The sequence below is a fragment of the Lates calcarifer genome, linkage group LG2, assembly GCF_001640805.2.
Source record: "Lates calcarifer isolate ASB-BC8 linkage group LG2, TLL_Latcal_v3, whole genome shotgun sequence".
Classification (NCBI taxonomy): Eukaryota; Metazoa; Chordata; class Actinopteri; family Centropomidae; genus Lates; species Lates calcarifer.
In genome coordinates, this window is record NC_066834.1 from 18,633,765 (window position 1) to 18,650,215 (window position 16,451).

Sequence of the window (16,451 nt, forward strand, 5' to 3'; positions counted from 1 at the left end):
CAAATATTTGGTATTACTGTACCATAAAGAGGTAAATGGTCAATAGATTATAAAAACATTAACTTTTTATTGATCAAGTACTCAAAACTCAATAACCAACGACTCATTTAGCAGAGAATACATATATGGGTGTTTGTGAATCTTCCTGTGTGTGTTTGTGTGTGTACGTAAAGCTATGTTGTCTCTGTCATGTGGTGAACTGGCAGTGATGGTTGTCAATGATCTAGTTCTCAACTGAACGGTCAAGGTCCGAAATTGGACCACGGGTTGCAAGCATTTTGGTCAACTTACTGAAGAACTGTTTCCTGCTTCCTACAGAGCAACAGCACTACAACACTACTATACATCCTATCTATCAACAGCTGAATCAGTCAAGTGGCTTTGGTGATCTTTAGTGAGTCTCTGGTCACCTGGTCACAGCCACAGCTTGCCATTAACTAAGGACATATAATATGGCCACTAGTTGGAAGGTTATGTCTGCCTTTTTTAAAGGTTAGTTATCAGAAAGGGATGACCCATCCACCACCGCCTTGTTCATCTCCTGCAACAAACTGATCTGCAAGGCTTTAGTGGACTTGGGGGTGTACTGTTGGCACCGCTGCAGGACTAGTTAATATTCTGGGAGAGCAGACAGGGGGAGACCGTGGCTCTGGGTTTTTGTCAAAGGGGCCTATTTGAAATTCAGCAGGTTGAAGCACAAGCTGAACAGTAGTCTATCTTATCACAGAGAGGGGGGATAGGAGAAAGGAGGGGGAGGAGGTAAGGAAGAAGAGAGAAACAGAGGGAGATTGAAGGATTTGGCAGAGACAGGATGTGTGTAAAGGGAGAGAGAGAGAGACCAAGCAGGAGCAAAACAGAGCAAATAAACTGCCATGCCCAAAGACCAGTAGGATGCGTGACAGGTGGCAGGAATGTTGATCAGGTGAGAGGATAAAGCAGGGGAGTTTCCAGTGGAAAACATAAAGATTATTTTGAATTTTCAGGGGAATTCCAAGCTCTTTTTAAACCAGTGTTTTTAGTCCTGTTTGTTATCTCTGTGTTGGTTAGAGGACATTTTTAAAGCCCAGACTTATTTGTTTATATATTTGTCTGTCAGACAGTGGTATGCCACTTTGGTCCAGACTGAAATATCTCACCAACTATGTGATTGCCTTGAAATTTGGTATAAATTTTGATGATTCCTAGAAGCTGTTAATCTGAATGAATGAATTGCCATTTAATTTTGTGTCTATTCAAGATCCTTCGATGATAAATTGTAATGACTTTGGTGATCCTCTGACTTTTCCTGTAGCACTGAAACTCTGGCACATTTTTAGCTTTTATCAACAATTGCTGGATGAATAACCACGAAATTTGGTACAGACATTCATAATCTTCAGAGGATGATTTATAAAATCTTTATCCCCTGACCCTCCAGCTAGTGCTTTCTCCAGCTAAAAATTGCTGCTCATCCAATACATCGGTTTATGACTAATTACCTGCAAAGGTAATGACAGTCTTGCATCAAGTCTAGTAATTATCACTGTGAGTCTTTAGCTTTGTGCACCACTTTGCTTAAGCTACTAGCCTGGCTTTAAACTGTCTTGTTCTATAATTATTGATATCAGGACAGAGTGTCCTGCTAGTTTGTCCTAAAATATGGAACTTACCTTAATCAGAAAACAACTGACACATGTTTCTGATGACTGTATAACTTGATGCAGATCTGTATCTAGATCCAAACTAAAAATGTAATTATTTTTGTCATCAACATTTTCTATTACTAAAAAAAATGTTCAGTCTTTGCACTCTTGGGATGCTCATTGTTTAAACCATAAGCCTTTGTTTATCTGCCATGAAGCTAAATAGAAAATGTGGAATTAGCATGTAGATGACAATTGGTCTGGTGCTTTGCCTCAGAAAAAATAGGAAGTCATTTGACATCAAAGATTTGTTTTATCTGTGTAAGGAAACAAAGTTAATCTTCTTACATACACAACAAGCCTTCTAGAAAATATGTAATAATTTCAACAGCAGATCTGGACATTTGTCTCCCTGACTCTGTGTGAAGCATTCTTTTGTTATGCTTTGTGTCATTTATTTATTATAATTAATTTATCATTCAATCTTTTAATAGTTATTCTCTTTGTATAGTGGGTCAGTATCTCAGTCAGTGTGTCTTGTAATTTTGAACACTGTTCCAACTGCTAATTGACTGATAAAGTTTCATTGTTTGGTGAAGTGGAGCTTTGAAATCCTGTTGGAACTGAGTGTGGAGCGAGGGATTTGGGAGCAAGACAAAGTGAGCACACGCACTCCGTTACAGACAGAATGAGTTTTAGCCTTGTCAGTAAAAATCTGGTCGTCTGGCAGTTTATCTGGCAGCACACCATCTCATTCTTTCCCTCAATCCATTAAAAAAAGCTTCTTTCCTTTCATCTTGCTGCATTCTCTGTACTTTTCTGTTCTTCTCTTTATTATTATTATTATACACAAATAAGTGCTCACATCCACACACACTTGAATATTCAGAAATACTCTTCATCCAAAGACAAGTGAAATACACGGCCGTGGAAGGACACACACATACTTGCACGTATATACATATATATATATATATATATATACACACACAATCACACAAGACTGAGCTATTTCCCAGCATCCTCTGAGCATTAGACCCCTCTTAATCCCGCTGCGGTCTTCGGTTCAGTGCAGCTGCATCTATCGGTCACAGGCCAGCACACTCCTCTTTCTCTCGCACTCTGTTTTAATTACTTTTCTCTGTTTTCTCTCCCCCTAAGTCTCCTTCCATCCTTCCCTGTTCCTCTGTTTTCCTGCGATTACACAAGAGAAGGCGGTCACAGAAGAGGGGGAAAACAACAAGCCAGAGAGATGAGTGAACAGAGGTGTTTTCATTGGTCGCAGGGTAGAGCCAAGGGGTTTTAAAGGTCAATTCTATAAAGGCTGATATAATAATTTAGTTCATTAGTGAGTGGTTTTATTCCCAGTCACACCCTTACATGTACCTCTGGTCACACACATGTACAAATATACTGCAGCAGGCTACAAAAACACACCAGCTTTTTGATATCCAGTCTCTATTTTCTCTATTTTAGTCTTTCGCTTAAAGAAATCTACACTTCCATATCACCCCACTTTCTTTTTACCTCTGTATTACAGAGATGGGCAAACAGAAACATTCATACTCATTGAATACTCTATACAGTGAGGAGAAAATGTCAGTGAGAGTCTTGCCAAGAATACAGGTCAAAGAGGTCAAATTACACGGAGGAACAAAAAGAATTTTATAGTGTAATTTGAAATTGTTGGGTATTTTGCTTCCTTGGGAACTTTTAAGAAGCTAATCTGTGGGGCTGGGATATTTTTTGTTATTTTAGCACAGGAGAACAACAATGAACAATGAAACGGCCACCTGCAAAATAGCTCATTTCATGCTAATTTGGCACTGTCATAACTATTACAAATGTTCCCTCTGGGCTTAAAAGCATAATATGCACATAATAGAGTGGTTACATGAGTGTATGTAGGCCTTGCCTCATAGAGGGCAACAAAATACACAATTTTGCACAGAGAAATACTTAAATTCAGACGTTTTTGCTTGAAGATGATTTATTCTAGTTTTATAAAGAACATGATACTGATACTTTTCTTTCTTCTCTGAATTCATCACGATAATATTATGTGATTTATGCCACATAAAAGCCTGTACTTCTGTATGAGATGTAACATCCTGTTGCAGTTTAGTATTCAGCACAAAAAAGTTGAGCTTTTCTTCAACAGTGGATCATATGTTTTGTTCTTACTTTGATAAGCTTCAGTAGGTTTTACGATCTTTTCATTTGAAAAGAAGTTTATCCTGTCAATGATAGTCACATATTAAATATTAATACCCTGCATGTCTGCAGTCTCACAGGCAGTTTGAGTAGATCCAGTGCTTAATCCCACTGTTCCCAGCACAAAACAGTTTACCCGAAACACCATGCATCGCTGCACAAAACTTGATATACACGCTTTTCCCATCAGCAGTTTCATTAATTGCACCATATTGTTTCATTTTGTTTGGTTGTTTTTAGTCATGTTAAAAACTCACCAAGATAGATAGAGTCCTTCTCCTGTAATTTTTTTTTTGTGCTGTAAAATGTCGCATTATGTCATTCAGCTGCACTGGGTGATGAGATGTGTGTGCATGTGTACATGTGTTGGGCATAATGTGAACAGAAGGGAAGAATAATAACAAGACCTGTAATCCTTTCATCTTCACACATCAATCAGCTGTTCTCAGACTGTCTCACACTCTCACACACACACACACACACACACACGCACACACACACACTCACTCACATACACAGTTTTAATCATGACATCTTGCAATCAAGCCACCAGCACCAGTCAATCACACTGCCTAAGATCTCACCCTCAACACATAGAGAGTTAAGACCCTATTGCCACATCTGCGGGTGCTTCTGTACTTGTGTGTGTGTGTGTGTGTGTGTGTGTGTGTGTGATTGGAAGCTTTTGATCTAATTGACATGCATTGATTCTCCCTGCTTTTGAACAGATCATCTTCAGAGTGTGTCATTTTCTTTTGCGTGGTTCAATTTCACACACATTCATTCCAGAGAGGTATACAATATATCTCCTAATTTTTGATTCACTTGACCTTTTTTGTATACGAAATTTTGAGGCTTCACTCCCAAGTATTCCAAAGTATAATTTTAAAGAAGCATAACATTTAACTCAGCGCATGGGTTCACAGTATGCCACCACATATATATGTGTGTATGTGTGTGTGTGTGTGTGTGTGTGTCTGTTTGTGCTGCACTCCCTTTATACAAGGTGTCTTCAGTACACAGTGCTTACAGAACCAATAAGTCTTTACAAATTAAAACAACAAATGTATCCACTACCAGTTTGAATCTATGGCTGATGGACTTCTTGGCCCACTTAAATCACCAAAATAAGTGCATGTACATTTGCCTACAGTGTGCCTCATTAGCATTCAAAGCATCAAACATGATGCAAATAATTAACCTCTAAAAGCACTCGATTGGTGTGCTGTGAATAATTGAAACAGAATGTAATATCGGACTAAATTTACTTACAGCCTGTACCCTGTCCTGTACACAGAACAAAACTGCTCACCTCCGGCTCTCTGCAGCAGCTTTTCAGGAGACATTATATGACCAAGTCTTCAGTTTGAAGGCTGTGTAACCCTGTGGTTTACTGCAGTTTTGTAGCAGCAGCACTTTTCGAAACAAATCAAGGGACATTTAATACTATTAAATATTTTGTATGATTTGTCCACATGTCTACTTGCTAATCATTTTTGTGGCACTAATCTACTGCAAATAACTACTGAAATAACTGCATTAGGATCTTTAGGGTTTCAGTCACAGTCAGCAGTATTTATGCAAGCTGTGATTGGAAAGAATCACATTCAAAAATAATGTCTGCATCATTTACAGTATCTTTAAATGCAACTCATGGCGTGGTTTTACTGTGCATGTGTAAAAACTTCAAGATCAAGATAGCTATTGTGGCCTCAAAGTAATAATCCTGCAGTTCATCTTATAAGTTCAGTGGTTCATCAAGTTTATTTTCTTATTCTATTCTGTTTTCTGGATGTCTCTCTCTCTTTCTCTCTCTCTCGTGTGCACTTTTGTGTATGTATGTTTTTGTCTGTGTGCGTGTGATCTTTCCAAACTGAAGTGTTTGCACTGTGTTTCTAAAAACTACATATTAGAATGTGTGCCAGCATTTCCTTTGTTTGCTCACTCATGGTGGCTGTAGCTGCTCATGCTAACTAGTCATCTCCTACTTATTCCAAACAAATTTCTTTGCTAATCATGGAAACATAAAACACTTATTTTTCAAGAGGTTTTTTTCTCCCTGGTAAACCTGTGTGGCTCTAGATAAGAATATTTACCAATATTCAGGATGTGATATTCCAGTCAAGGATGTGCAGTGGTGCAGAGCCCCCATTCAGACGACAAAATATTGATGTACTAACTGACCTAAAGAGAACTTGGGGCTACACCATCATAAATCTACTGGACCATCAAACTGGCAGCACAATTCATTAGCCTCCTAATCTAAATGTCCCAGGGCAGAGTGGGAGAGTCTGAGGATGAGGCTGCCATTAGGATGATCAAGTGGGCACTTTCTGTGACAGTTGTCTGGAGGAACACCTCCTGAAGGCTAAACAGCCATTTCTGGCATTTCTGAACTTTCCTCTCAAAATCCACTCTCATGTGCCTGTCTGCTGTGGTGCATTCTGTTTTTTTGTTTGTTTGTTTTTTTCAACTTTGCTGTTTTGGTAATGTTATTTAATTACGTTTAACATCACCTACTGCCAGCAGCTGATATCAAACTAATTATATGCCAGTGAGCTCATATACAAAGGATATGCAAACAGGTTTTTGACCACCTAAAAACAGTAAGCATTGCCATTTCATGCAATGATTGACTGAAATCAATTAATTTCATTTTGCTGCCATTCTAAGAACAGCTCATTTTTCTTACATAAAATAAGAAAGGTGTTTCCTGATTAGGATGTACCAGTTTTTTTACAGTCATATGTTCAATTAAACTTTTGTTAAAACAAAGACTTCCCTGTACCATTAAAGAGTAGTAGATGTTGGCAACATTTCATATCTGTGTTGTTGTGGAATTTCCCTCTACACAGCAAATCAATAATATGTGAGAGTGTGTTGCATTACAATGTCAGAATCACAGTTTTGTGAAAATCTCTCCAATGAGAGGAGCAATATTTGTTGAGATTAAATTTCTTTTCCTGCATTCGATGTGCAGCATTAAAAATGCAATATTAAATATTGGGTCTCATATTCATAGTTCTTCTTCTTTATTCCCATTCCTTCAGAGTTTATTCTTATTCTTCTGTTACATTTAATGCAACTGAAGCATTTAATTTAATGAATTTGTTGCCTTCCTTTGTATTGACTTTAAATCATAAAGTTTAGTAGCTCTGTTGATGTCTGCTTTATCTTTATTTAGTCTCTATTTCTCTCTGTCTCAGTTCACATCCTCTTTGCCTCTCATGTTCATCATACTATACAGTACTATAACTGGACTCTCTCTATATATTTATATATACAGTGTACTGTATATACAAACTATCATTGCCTTGTGCACAACAGTAACCCATACATAATGTATATGTTGCCCTCTCTGACTTAATCATTGTATCTCTCTCTCTCTCACTCCCTGTCTATCTTTCTCTCTCTCACTGTCTCTCTCTCTCTCATAAATCACTAATGTTGGCAACAGCAGGCAACAGTTTCCCACTGCACAGACTTCACATCTGCTCCCATATACACACGCACACACATGTGCACACAGACATGTCATACACACCCTCTGTTTCACCCGTAATACTGTATGCTTATGTCTTATTCTTTTCCTTGTCCTCTTCTTTCACCCTTTCCCTCTGTAAAGGGCACCACATACCAGTGGCGTTTGATCTGTATCAAAACACTGACACCCATTGTTTTCTATCTAAGCTCACATACCAGCAGAATCAAGAGGCATGTAAACCTGTGATGACAGGCTGTATCAGGATATGCCACAGCATTATTTCTCTCAGCTGGTGTGTGCTACAACCATCAAATAACACGACTGCATGTGATGCAGCCTCAGTGTGTTGCCTTTATAAACAGACAACTAAAGAAGTAAACCAGTTATAGCTGAAAAGAGTGTTTGATTCATCAATTAATAAGTTGGCTGACAGAAACTTAAGAAAGGGAGAAAATCTGTGACTTTAAAATCGTCATTGAGCCATTTACGAGCAAAAATGTCAAACATTAGATGTTTCCAGTGTCTCACATGAGAGGATTTTTGCTGCTTTTTCTCATCTGACAATATCGTAAATTAAAATTTTAAAATTTTTGAACTGTTGGTTGGACAAACACAGCAGTTTGACCGTTTGTGTGACAATGATTTTAATATTCAACAAATTGTCTAAGTAAATTTGTAAACAAAAGGCAAATCATTTGCTGGTTCTCAAAGAATTTATTTACATGCACTTAACCTTGACATTTGCAGAATTTGTTTAAGGAGATAATATGATTCCTTCTCTCTCTCTCTCTCTCTTTGTAACATCTGTAATTGTATTTTAAGATACATGGTACATACAATCACTAAACGTTATCAGTCTGTGTTGTCCACACAGACTGCTGCTGTGAATGTCGGGGCTATTTAGAACCTTTCAGCTGTGGCTTTCTGGCACCTGATATAATATATTCATATATGCAGCTCCTGATAGTGAAGTTCATGCACATGTATGCACTTCTCATGTTTATGCACATACTGCATACAGATAGACACATAAAAGCCATCCTTTGCGACTTCTTCTCTGCGGTCCATTGAAGGCCCCATGAACCTTGGTCTTGTAAAGTAAAAGCACAGAACCAGTGTGTTCGTTTTTACACCACTGCTCTTCATCTTTATGTCTCGCACCAGATTCTCTGGATCTATGATATTATATATTAGATGTGACAACTGAAGTTGACTTATTCATGATTCTTGAAGAAAACAGCAGCCCACAGTCCAATAATTCTAATATGTATGAGCATTCATGAAACTGCATAATCTCTCTCTCTCCCTTCTTTTCTCTCTTTTTCTGTCTACATAATGTTCGTTTTCTCAGGACGGGAACTTCACCAAAGCTGACGTCATGCCAGCAGAGCCACCAGCCAGCTTTGTTGGACAGTCCTCCTTCGTTGACTTCGGTGAGAATGACAAACATTTGCTGTCATTTTTTACAAACCTAGTGTGTTTGTGTGTGATTGTGACAGACTAACAGAGAGATCCATTTTAAACCTAGCACTGGCATGTACCGTTGGGATTTTGGTTTGTAATCGGACACAGTCAGAATGTAAAAAAAATCAAGAACACAGGAAGTCAGTGTGTAAACGTACTCAAGATACTTAGAACACGTCAGCAGCTAGATTATATTCAAAAGTGCCATGCCCCATATATCTGTATGCATGTGTGTGTGTGGCAGATCCATTCCTATCCTAAGTCCTTTAAGCTCCCTCTGCATTTGAAGCTGTGTAGCTTCAAAGGCTTCCAAATAGGACTGTCTGGTCTTTTTGGCTTTGGAATTTTCACTACAGCTCTCACATCACACAACTTTTCTTTCCCACACACACACACACACATACACACACACCACACATGCTCACCCCTTACCAAACAGGCTAATCTTACACATGCACAGACAGTTGCAGACACACACTCTGATACACACACTCAATCCGGCATACAGCCAGATTTTTGTGAACATCTTATCCCCTTAAACAATCTTGGCCAGTCGTATTCATTGTTCAGCTCAGCTTTACATTTATCCTCAGCAAATCTCTGCTGGCTCTCTAATCTCCAGGCTGCAGCCTGTTCGCCACAAAGTGGCCCCTGGTTGCTCTTGTCAGAGCAACCACCTTAGCCAGGGTAGGGAGAGAGTTGTGGTGGCTTCTTTTGATTGTTTTTCAAGGTAAATACTACTCAGATAAACAGCCTGATACTATATAGCACTCTAGTTTTAAGAGAGGGGGAAGGAGCAGTAATAGTCTTCTCTCACTCAGCTTCAGCTGTCAAGATGGACAATGTGCTGAACCTCTAGGTGCTACATTGTAGCTGGTCTACCATACCCCTCCTTGCTCTAGCCTATTCCATCTCTGCTGCTAAGGTTGCACCTCTCCTCAGCTCCAGCAATCCAGTTATTACTGGTTAACATACAACGATATGCTACTGGTGCACCAATGCGGGAATGCAAAATACAGAGAGATGTACCTGCCGTTGATAGGCATAATCAGCATTGTGTGAACTCATTTGGCAAGAGCTTGAATGTAATGGACGTTCATTTATATGTAACTCCCGCACTCCAGTTTTAATGCTAATAAGGAAAGAATGCAGTGTTCACTCATGTTGCGTCTCTTTTCCTTGGATTGTCCGTCTGCTGCTTCATGCTGACTACACATTTCTTCTGCTGTATTGATTCTGAATAATCAAATCCATACAGACAGTGCATCGCTCTCTGTGAATCAGAGTTTTTCATAGGATTCTTCCTACCAGACACTGAATACTAAATCATCTGGCAACGTACTGTAGAACTACTGACATTTGTTCGTATAAAAATCAGATATATCCAGAATTTACAGTATTTTCTGGTTAGCTGCTCTTGGTTTTTCCTTTTTTTTTTCTTAGTTGTTTTTTCCTTATAACATTAAGACCTTTATCACTCAGTGTGAGCTATGCGCTGTGCTTAGCTGTGTAATGTTTGATGCATTTTTAATTAACTTTTGGTCTTGTTCTCATGCACATTAACACACACACACACACACACACACACACGCACACATGCACAGACACTTCGGACTGATAAACACATCCTTATTGGCAAGATTAATCTGTTAATCTCATTGCAGCTAGGGGTGTCCATCAAATATTTAGTGAACAAACTTCCCCCTCCCAAATTGGCAATAATGTGTGAGCCAGAGGGGAAATGACCTATATGCCGTGGGTGTGTGTGTCTGTATGTCATGAGGGAATCTGTGTGACAGCGCGCGTCTGTGTAATTTGCTTGCGAATGTGTATGTACTTAATTCATCATCTCTGGGGGCGGTGATCTTTTTTTCTTTAAATCTCAAGCTTATCTCAACAAAAACTTTTTCATTTCTTTAATCTTTTCCTATTTTTTTTTTTCCCTTCCTCCTTCGGCTCGGAAATGTCACTTCAAGACGTTGCCCTCGTTAGTTTGGGTTTGAAGCCTTTGAGGGTCACGCTTCTAATAATCTGCCAAATTCTGGGAGAGAGATGCCTTGCAGGATGTAAGGGGTTTTTTTGTTGTTGTTGGGTTTTTTTTTGTTTTTCTTTTTTTTTTGGTCCCATTTTGTCTGCTTCCCTCAGCCAATTCTCGGCTGTCGCTGTCTATCTTTATTACTCTTGATCTACTGTATATTTGCTATCTACAGCTTACTTGCTTTTCACGCTTGTTTTACTTCTCCTCCCTCTATTCCTCATCTAAACAGCTTTAAGTGTCACTGGGTCTTCAGTTTTCATCACAGTATTTGAGGAGAACTAGAGTGACGCACTTGCTTTTTTCTTTTTTAAGACCCTTTATCTTCTGATGTTGTGCATTCATCAGAGCCCTCATAGTCACTATTCCCTTTGTTTAAAAGATACATAACTTGTTAGTAATTGACCATATATAGATCAGTAATATCTAATACTATGTAAAGACATTATAATATTGGTGTAATAAGCAATAATTGAATCACTATATTCAGTTGAAGCTAGATTACATCAGACACACTATATCAAATAATGTCAGACTTTAATTTGAAACACATTCATCACCCTAACTATGTCTCTTAGACTTTGTCTGTATTTCTAAATCCTATATTGTCAGGCTGAGACAGACAGAGATGCTCTGTGCCAACGAGAGTGGAGTTAGGGTTTGTTATAAAATCAATGGGGCTGAATGGGGGACTCAGTATGAGTCAGAGAAGATTGGCTCTGAAAAGATATACACACAAAACTGAAAAACCTGCACTCTTAGGTAAAAACTCTTTAAATATTTTAATGCCACATGTCCAAAATAGATGCATTACAGCTTGAAACAAAGCAGTGTTCCTTTATATTCTGCTATAGTTGTAGCACACGTGCACCCAGCTCAAGACTATATAAAATTTAATGGCAAGTTATTTCAGACATTTATATAGATATTAACATTTCCCAGATTAATCCAGTGACTTTGGTGATACCTTGATCTTTAACCAATGGCACTCTAAGGTTGACAGTTTTCCTAAGTCCCAGCATGAGGTTGAATTTTGATAACCGTTGATTCCTTAACTTTTCATCCAACAACCACATAACAAAATTTTTGTTTGTCCAACACTTGGTTTATGACCAAATACCTACAAAGCTAATGACATTCCCATTAGTCTCTTCTGTATTTTGTGTTCAGTGCTATTTAGTTAATGTTAGCATGCTAACACGTGAAACCAAGATGGTGAACATGGTGAGCATTATACCTGCTAAACATCAAAATGTTACCATTGTCATTATAAATAATGTAACATTTCACTCAACGCACCACGGTACTGAATTTCAGCTTTGCAGAGCTGCTAGCATGGCTGTAGACTTGTATTCCTGTTCCCTCATTTAACTACCAATGAGTTACCTTTTGTGACTTGCTGATAAATGGGTTACATTTTTCTGACCCAAATCCAGTTAACCAATCAAGTACATATTTGACACAACATTAAAATCTTGTGCAGCCTGCATATAATGTGATCAGTACAAGCTGAAGCCCTTATAGTTCACAGTGTAGTTTCATAGATGAGATGTGGATACCCCAGATTTCAGGTGGTGCATGTACAGAGGGTGGGGAATCGAAAGGGGGCACCTTAGAGTATAGAATGCAATCCAATACAACAAAACACAACTTTAAAATTTACAACTGTTGCTGTTTTTGTGTCCATTTCCTTTTCTTTTCTGCCTATTTAAATTGTCCTCCTACTGGCTGTAACAGGCCTATTCCTGTCCACCAGTCTAATTCTGTTGATATTACTATCATTCAGTGTTTGTCTTGCTCTGTTCCCATATTAGGAGCACATCTGACCATCTTCTCTCCAGGCTAATTAAAGAGCACCTCTTGGCCTCCCTGAAAAACCTTGAATGGATGACTGCAGGGGGACCAAATGAGAGAGAGGAGTGAAAGTGAGGATGAATGAAAGAGCGAGGGAAATGGCACACTTCAAATATAACTTGAACCGAGATAGAAAAGAGGATAAAAATATGAATGTATGCTCAGGTGGATGATCTGGAGAGGGAGGAAGAAAAGATGGCATAGAGAATAATGAAGGAATCAAGGAAAGGAGCAGGAGAGGATGAGGTAGAGCAGAGACCAGCATTGCATCCATGTGTGATCTGGAGTGGGAATTGTTTCTATCACACATTACACTGTCAATTCTCACTCTGTCCCTCTACATCTACGTTTCTCTACATTTTTCTCTACATCTTTATGTCTGTCAACCTTTCTCTACATTTTCCCTGTATCTGTCTTGTTTCTTTAAATTCAATTTTATATAGATATGTGTTATTTGAAATACATTTTAATATACAATGATGACAGCAGCAATAATAATTCTAAATCATACAATAAATAGAAAATTGATACTTACACACACTCGTAGCTGAGTGTCATCCCAGCTGTATTGTGCTCCTGTTTTTGCAGACTGTTAGATACGGTGCTGCAAGGCTGCAGCTCTGCCTCCTTTCTTCTTGAAAAATGTAGTGTTTAGCTTTGTCAAGGAACTCATCTGGGAAAGCTCATTTAGTGAGCTGCAGCAACTTTAGATTTACGAAAATGTTTATTTAAATGTTTAAAAGCAGTTTAGTGTAGTGTATTCATTTAGTGTATTCATTACACACCAGTCATAAATCTTTATGTATATTTTTAGTTATATTTGCCTTTCTCTTTGGCTAAGTTTCGGTCATTACAGTAGCTACAGAATGTCTTCAGTTATGATAGTAATGTAGTTTGAGCTTGTCTTTCGATTTTATGGTGACTTCCTGTGGCAACTGGTAGATGGCAGCTAGTATCTGAAGGATCATTACTCATGGGTCATGTATCATATTATTGTCATGTCACATCTTTGAAAATCCCAGTCTACTCAAATGTCAGTTTCAGTGTAACTGGTGTGGTGCTTGTTCAAAATATACCTTTCAGTAGGGGCTGATTGCTTGTCCTGCAGTTCCTCTATTTGTAGTTGGATTTTTGACAATAATGAAAGACAATACATGTTTTAGTTCTTTCATTCACTCATTCTTTCATTCATTCATTCACATACCAAAAAGAGTTAGTTTCCAAGTGTGTGTATTTTTTAAACTTTTTGTTTTCTGGTAACCAGTGGTTATCATTTTTGCCTATAATCTGACTACTGTCTACTAATTGCTTAGTAGACATCAGAAAAAAACATTTGAAAGTCCCTCCTTTCGATGATATAAATGCACTAATCCTTTATTTCATTAATCTCAGCTGAACCTGGCTGCACTAGGTTTAATGCTGTATCTGTGGCAATTTTTAATCTAACATGCAGAGATTTGAACAAATTGTACCCTTTTTCAGAATTAATTATATTATTTTTTATATTATTATTATGATATCAATGATAATGATTTCATGTTTTGACTATGGCTTTCTTTTTGCCAGTAACGTCTCAGATAGGGGACTGACCTTCCCTCAGAACACACATAGCCAACATGGTGAATAATATAAACACCAAACAGGTAGAATTAACTCAGATCTAAGTCTTTATGCTTGTTTTACCGATTTGTTGAAAGTCGTCTGCTTGAGTAGCTTCCACAGGCAGCACGCATTAGCTAAACTTACTATGTGTGTGAGTGTACATGTATATGTGTAGGTGTATGTGTGTGTTTGTGGATGCATACGGGAATGTGTCTACATGCCTGTGTTTGTGTGCTAGCAGTTCTGTTTCCAGACTCTTAATAGATGCACAGCATATGCCAGACAAAACAGGCCCATCTGCCTTATCACTGAGGTAATTGCATTTTTCAAAGTGACAGCGGCCGATGCATAATTCATCATTAGGTAAAGCACAACAAAGTCCCACAACCAAGTGTGTCAGCTAGCTTCACTGCAGGTAGGATGGAGGGAGGCTGCTCTGCGACCAGCAGCTCCCTAAGATAGGGAGATTTTTCAGACAGCGAGACGGGAATGTGTTTGGAAGTGATATTTAAAATCGGAAAGGCTGTCATCATGCTGTGTGTGTATGTCTGTGTGAGAGAGTGCGTGCGTGCAGGTAAGTCAGCATGTTAACAGGACAGCCTATTTCTCTCTGCTCTCCCCTCAGGCGTTTTTTCCACCACTCATCTTATTATATTGTGTTACATCCAACCTCTCCTCCTCTCCCTCTTTTCTGTCTGCCCCATTCTCTCCTTAACCACTGCATACCTTTCACAGTTTTTTTTTTTACCTTCATTTCTCTTTGTATTTTTTTCCTCTTTCACTGGCTGCCTTGTCACGTTTTCAACCAGTCCACTCTGCTTTCTCTCTCGCTTTGCTTTTTCAGTATCACATTCTCCATCAATTCCTCTCTCAGTCTCAGGCTTGCAGAGATGGGTTTACCTGTAACTGTTTAAAAAAAAAAAAAAAGAGGTACTGGCGTGCTGCTTGGCTAGTTAAGATCAGAGTGAGTTGTGTAAGCAGTATCACATTACTGCATACATTGGCGTTTATGTTGAAGATATCCTTCCAGACTGTATTAATGAAGTAAAAATGCGGCAATGGGAAAAATAAAACCTCTTAATCAAGCACCATTTTGTGATATCCCTTGCATTTAGAAATACTCCAGTCCAAATGCAAATGATCAAGTCTCTCGGGTTTACAGTTTCCAAGTTCAGATATTAATTTGCACATTTTAATATGCAATTTGATGCAAATTGCAAAGTACATCTGACACAAAAGTGTCCTTCATTGAAGGTAAAACTCACATTTCCCTCTTTCTTATTCCAATATCTGCTGCACATTAATTATGCATAAGTAGGACTCTCAATTATAAGGACCCACCCACAGTGATTTACACTCTAATTAGCACTTTATTTTTGAATTAATTTTAAATTGTTATAGTGTTGCGTGTTACTTATGTTGTGTATTAAAAGGGAAATACAAGACTTCCATTTTGTGTCTGCACCCAACATTATGATATATTTTAAAATACCAGAGGGAGAGACATAAGATAGAAGAGACTGCCTGTGGTGAAATGGGACAGGTGTGTACTGGTGTTCTAAAAACAACAGGAAGTAAATTATTGTAGTTTGGCCTGTTGATTAGGCCTGCTCACCAGCACAGTCAATAGTTAGAGCTACGCAGTGAGCACATGATTGCTGCCAAAATTTATATTCCTTTTTTGAGTAAAGTTAAGTCTGAATACACAGATGTTATACTTTCCAAGGATATCATCATATCTGTCAGGTACTCTATAATTGCAGAATCTGCCCAAGAATCATTTAGTTTTTACATTTTCTTCAGAGTCTTTCCTTCTTCATCAAAGTTATCCAGTAGCTGTCAGTACAACCATGAGTTTGCTGCAAACAGGAACCGCTATTTGCTAATTCAGCATAGTTTTATGGAACCAATTTGTCAAAATGTAAACACACAAATGCTTAATGGTTGATGGTGAGTGAGTATTTGAGTATTTCTGAAACTGCTGGTCTCTTGGGATTTCCATGCAGAAAAGTCTCAAGAGTTCACTCAGAATGGTGTGGAAAAACAAATAGCATCCAGTGCGCAGCAGTTCTGCTGATGGAAATACCTTGTTGATGAGGGAGGTCAGAGGAGAATGGCCAGACTGGCTAGAGGTGACATAAGGGCTACAATAACTCAGATAACCACTCTACAACTG

General features: G+C 38.4%; 1 protein-coding gene across 1 annotated transcript in view; it reads left to right on the forward strand.

The window, feature by feature from the left end:
* Positions 1-16,451, forward strand: part of itfg1 (integrin alpha FG-GAP repeat containing 1) — a 130,967-nt gene that overhangs the window by 24,167 nt on the left and 90,349 nt on the right. The window contains exon 8 of the mRNA XM_018697450.2: positions 8,672-8,753. Within this exon, the coding sequence (XP_018552966.1) occupies positions 8,672-8,753 (82 nt within the window). The remainder of the gene's footprint in view (positions 1-8,671; positions 8,754-16,451) is intronic.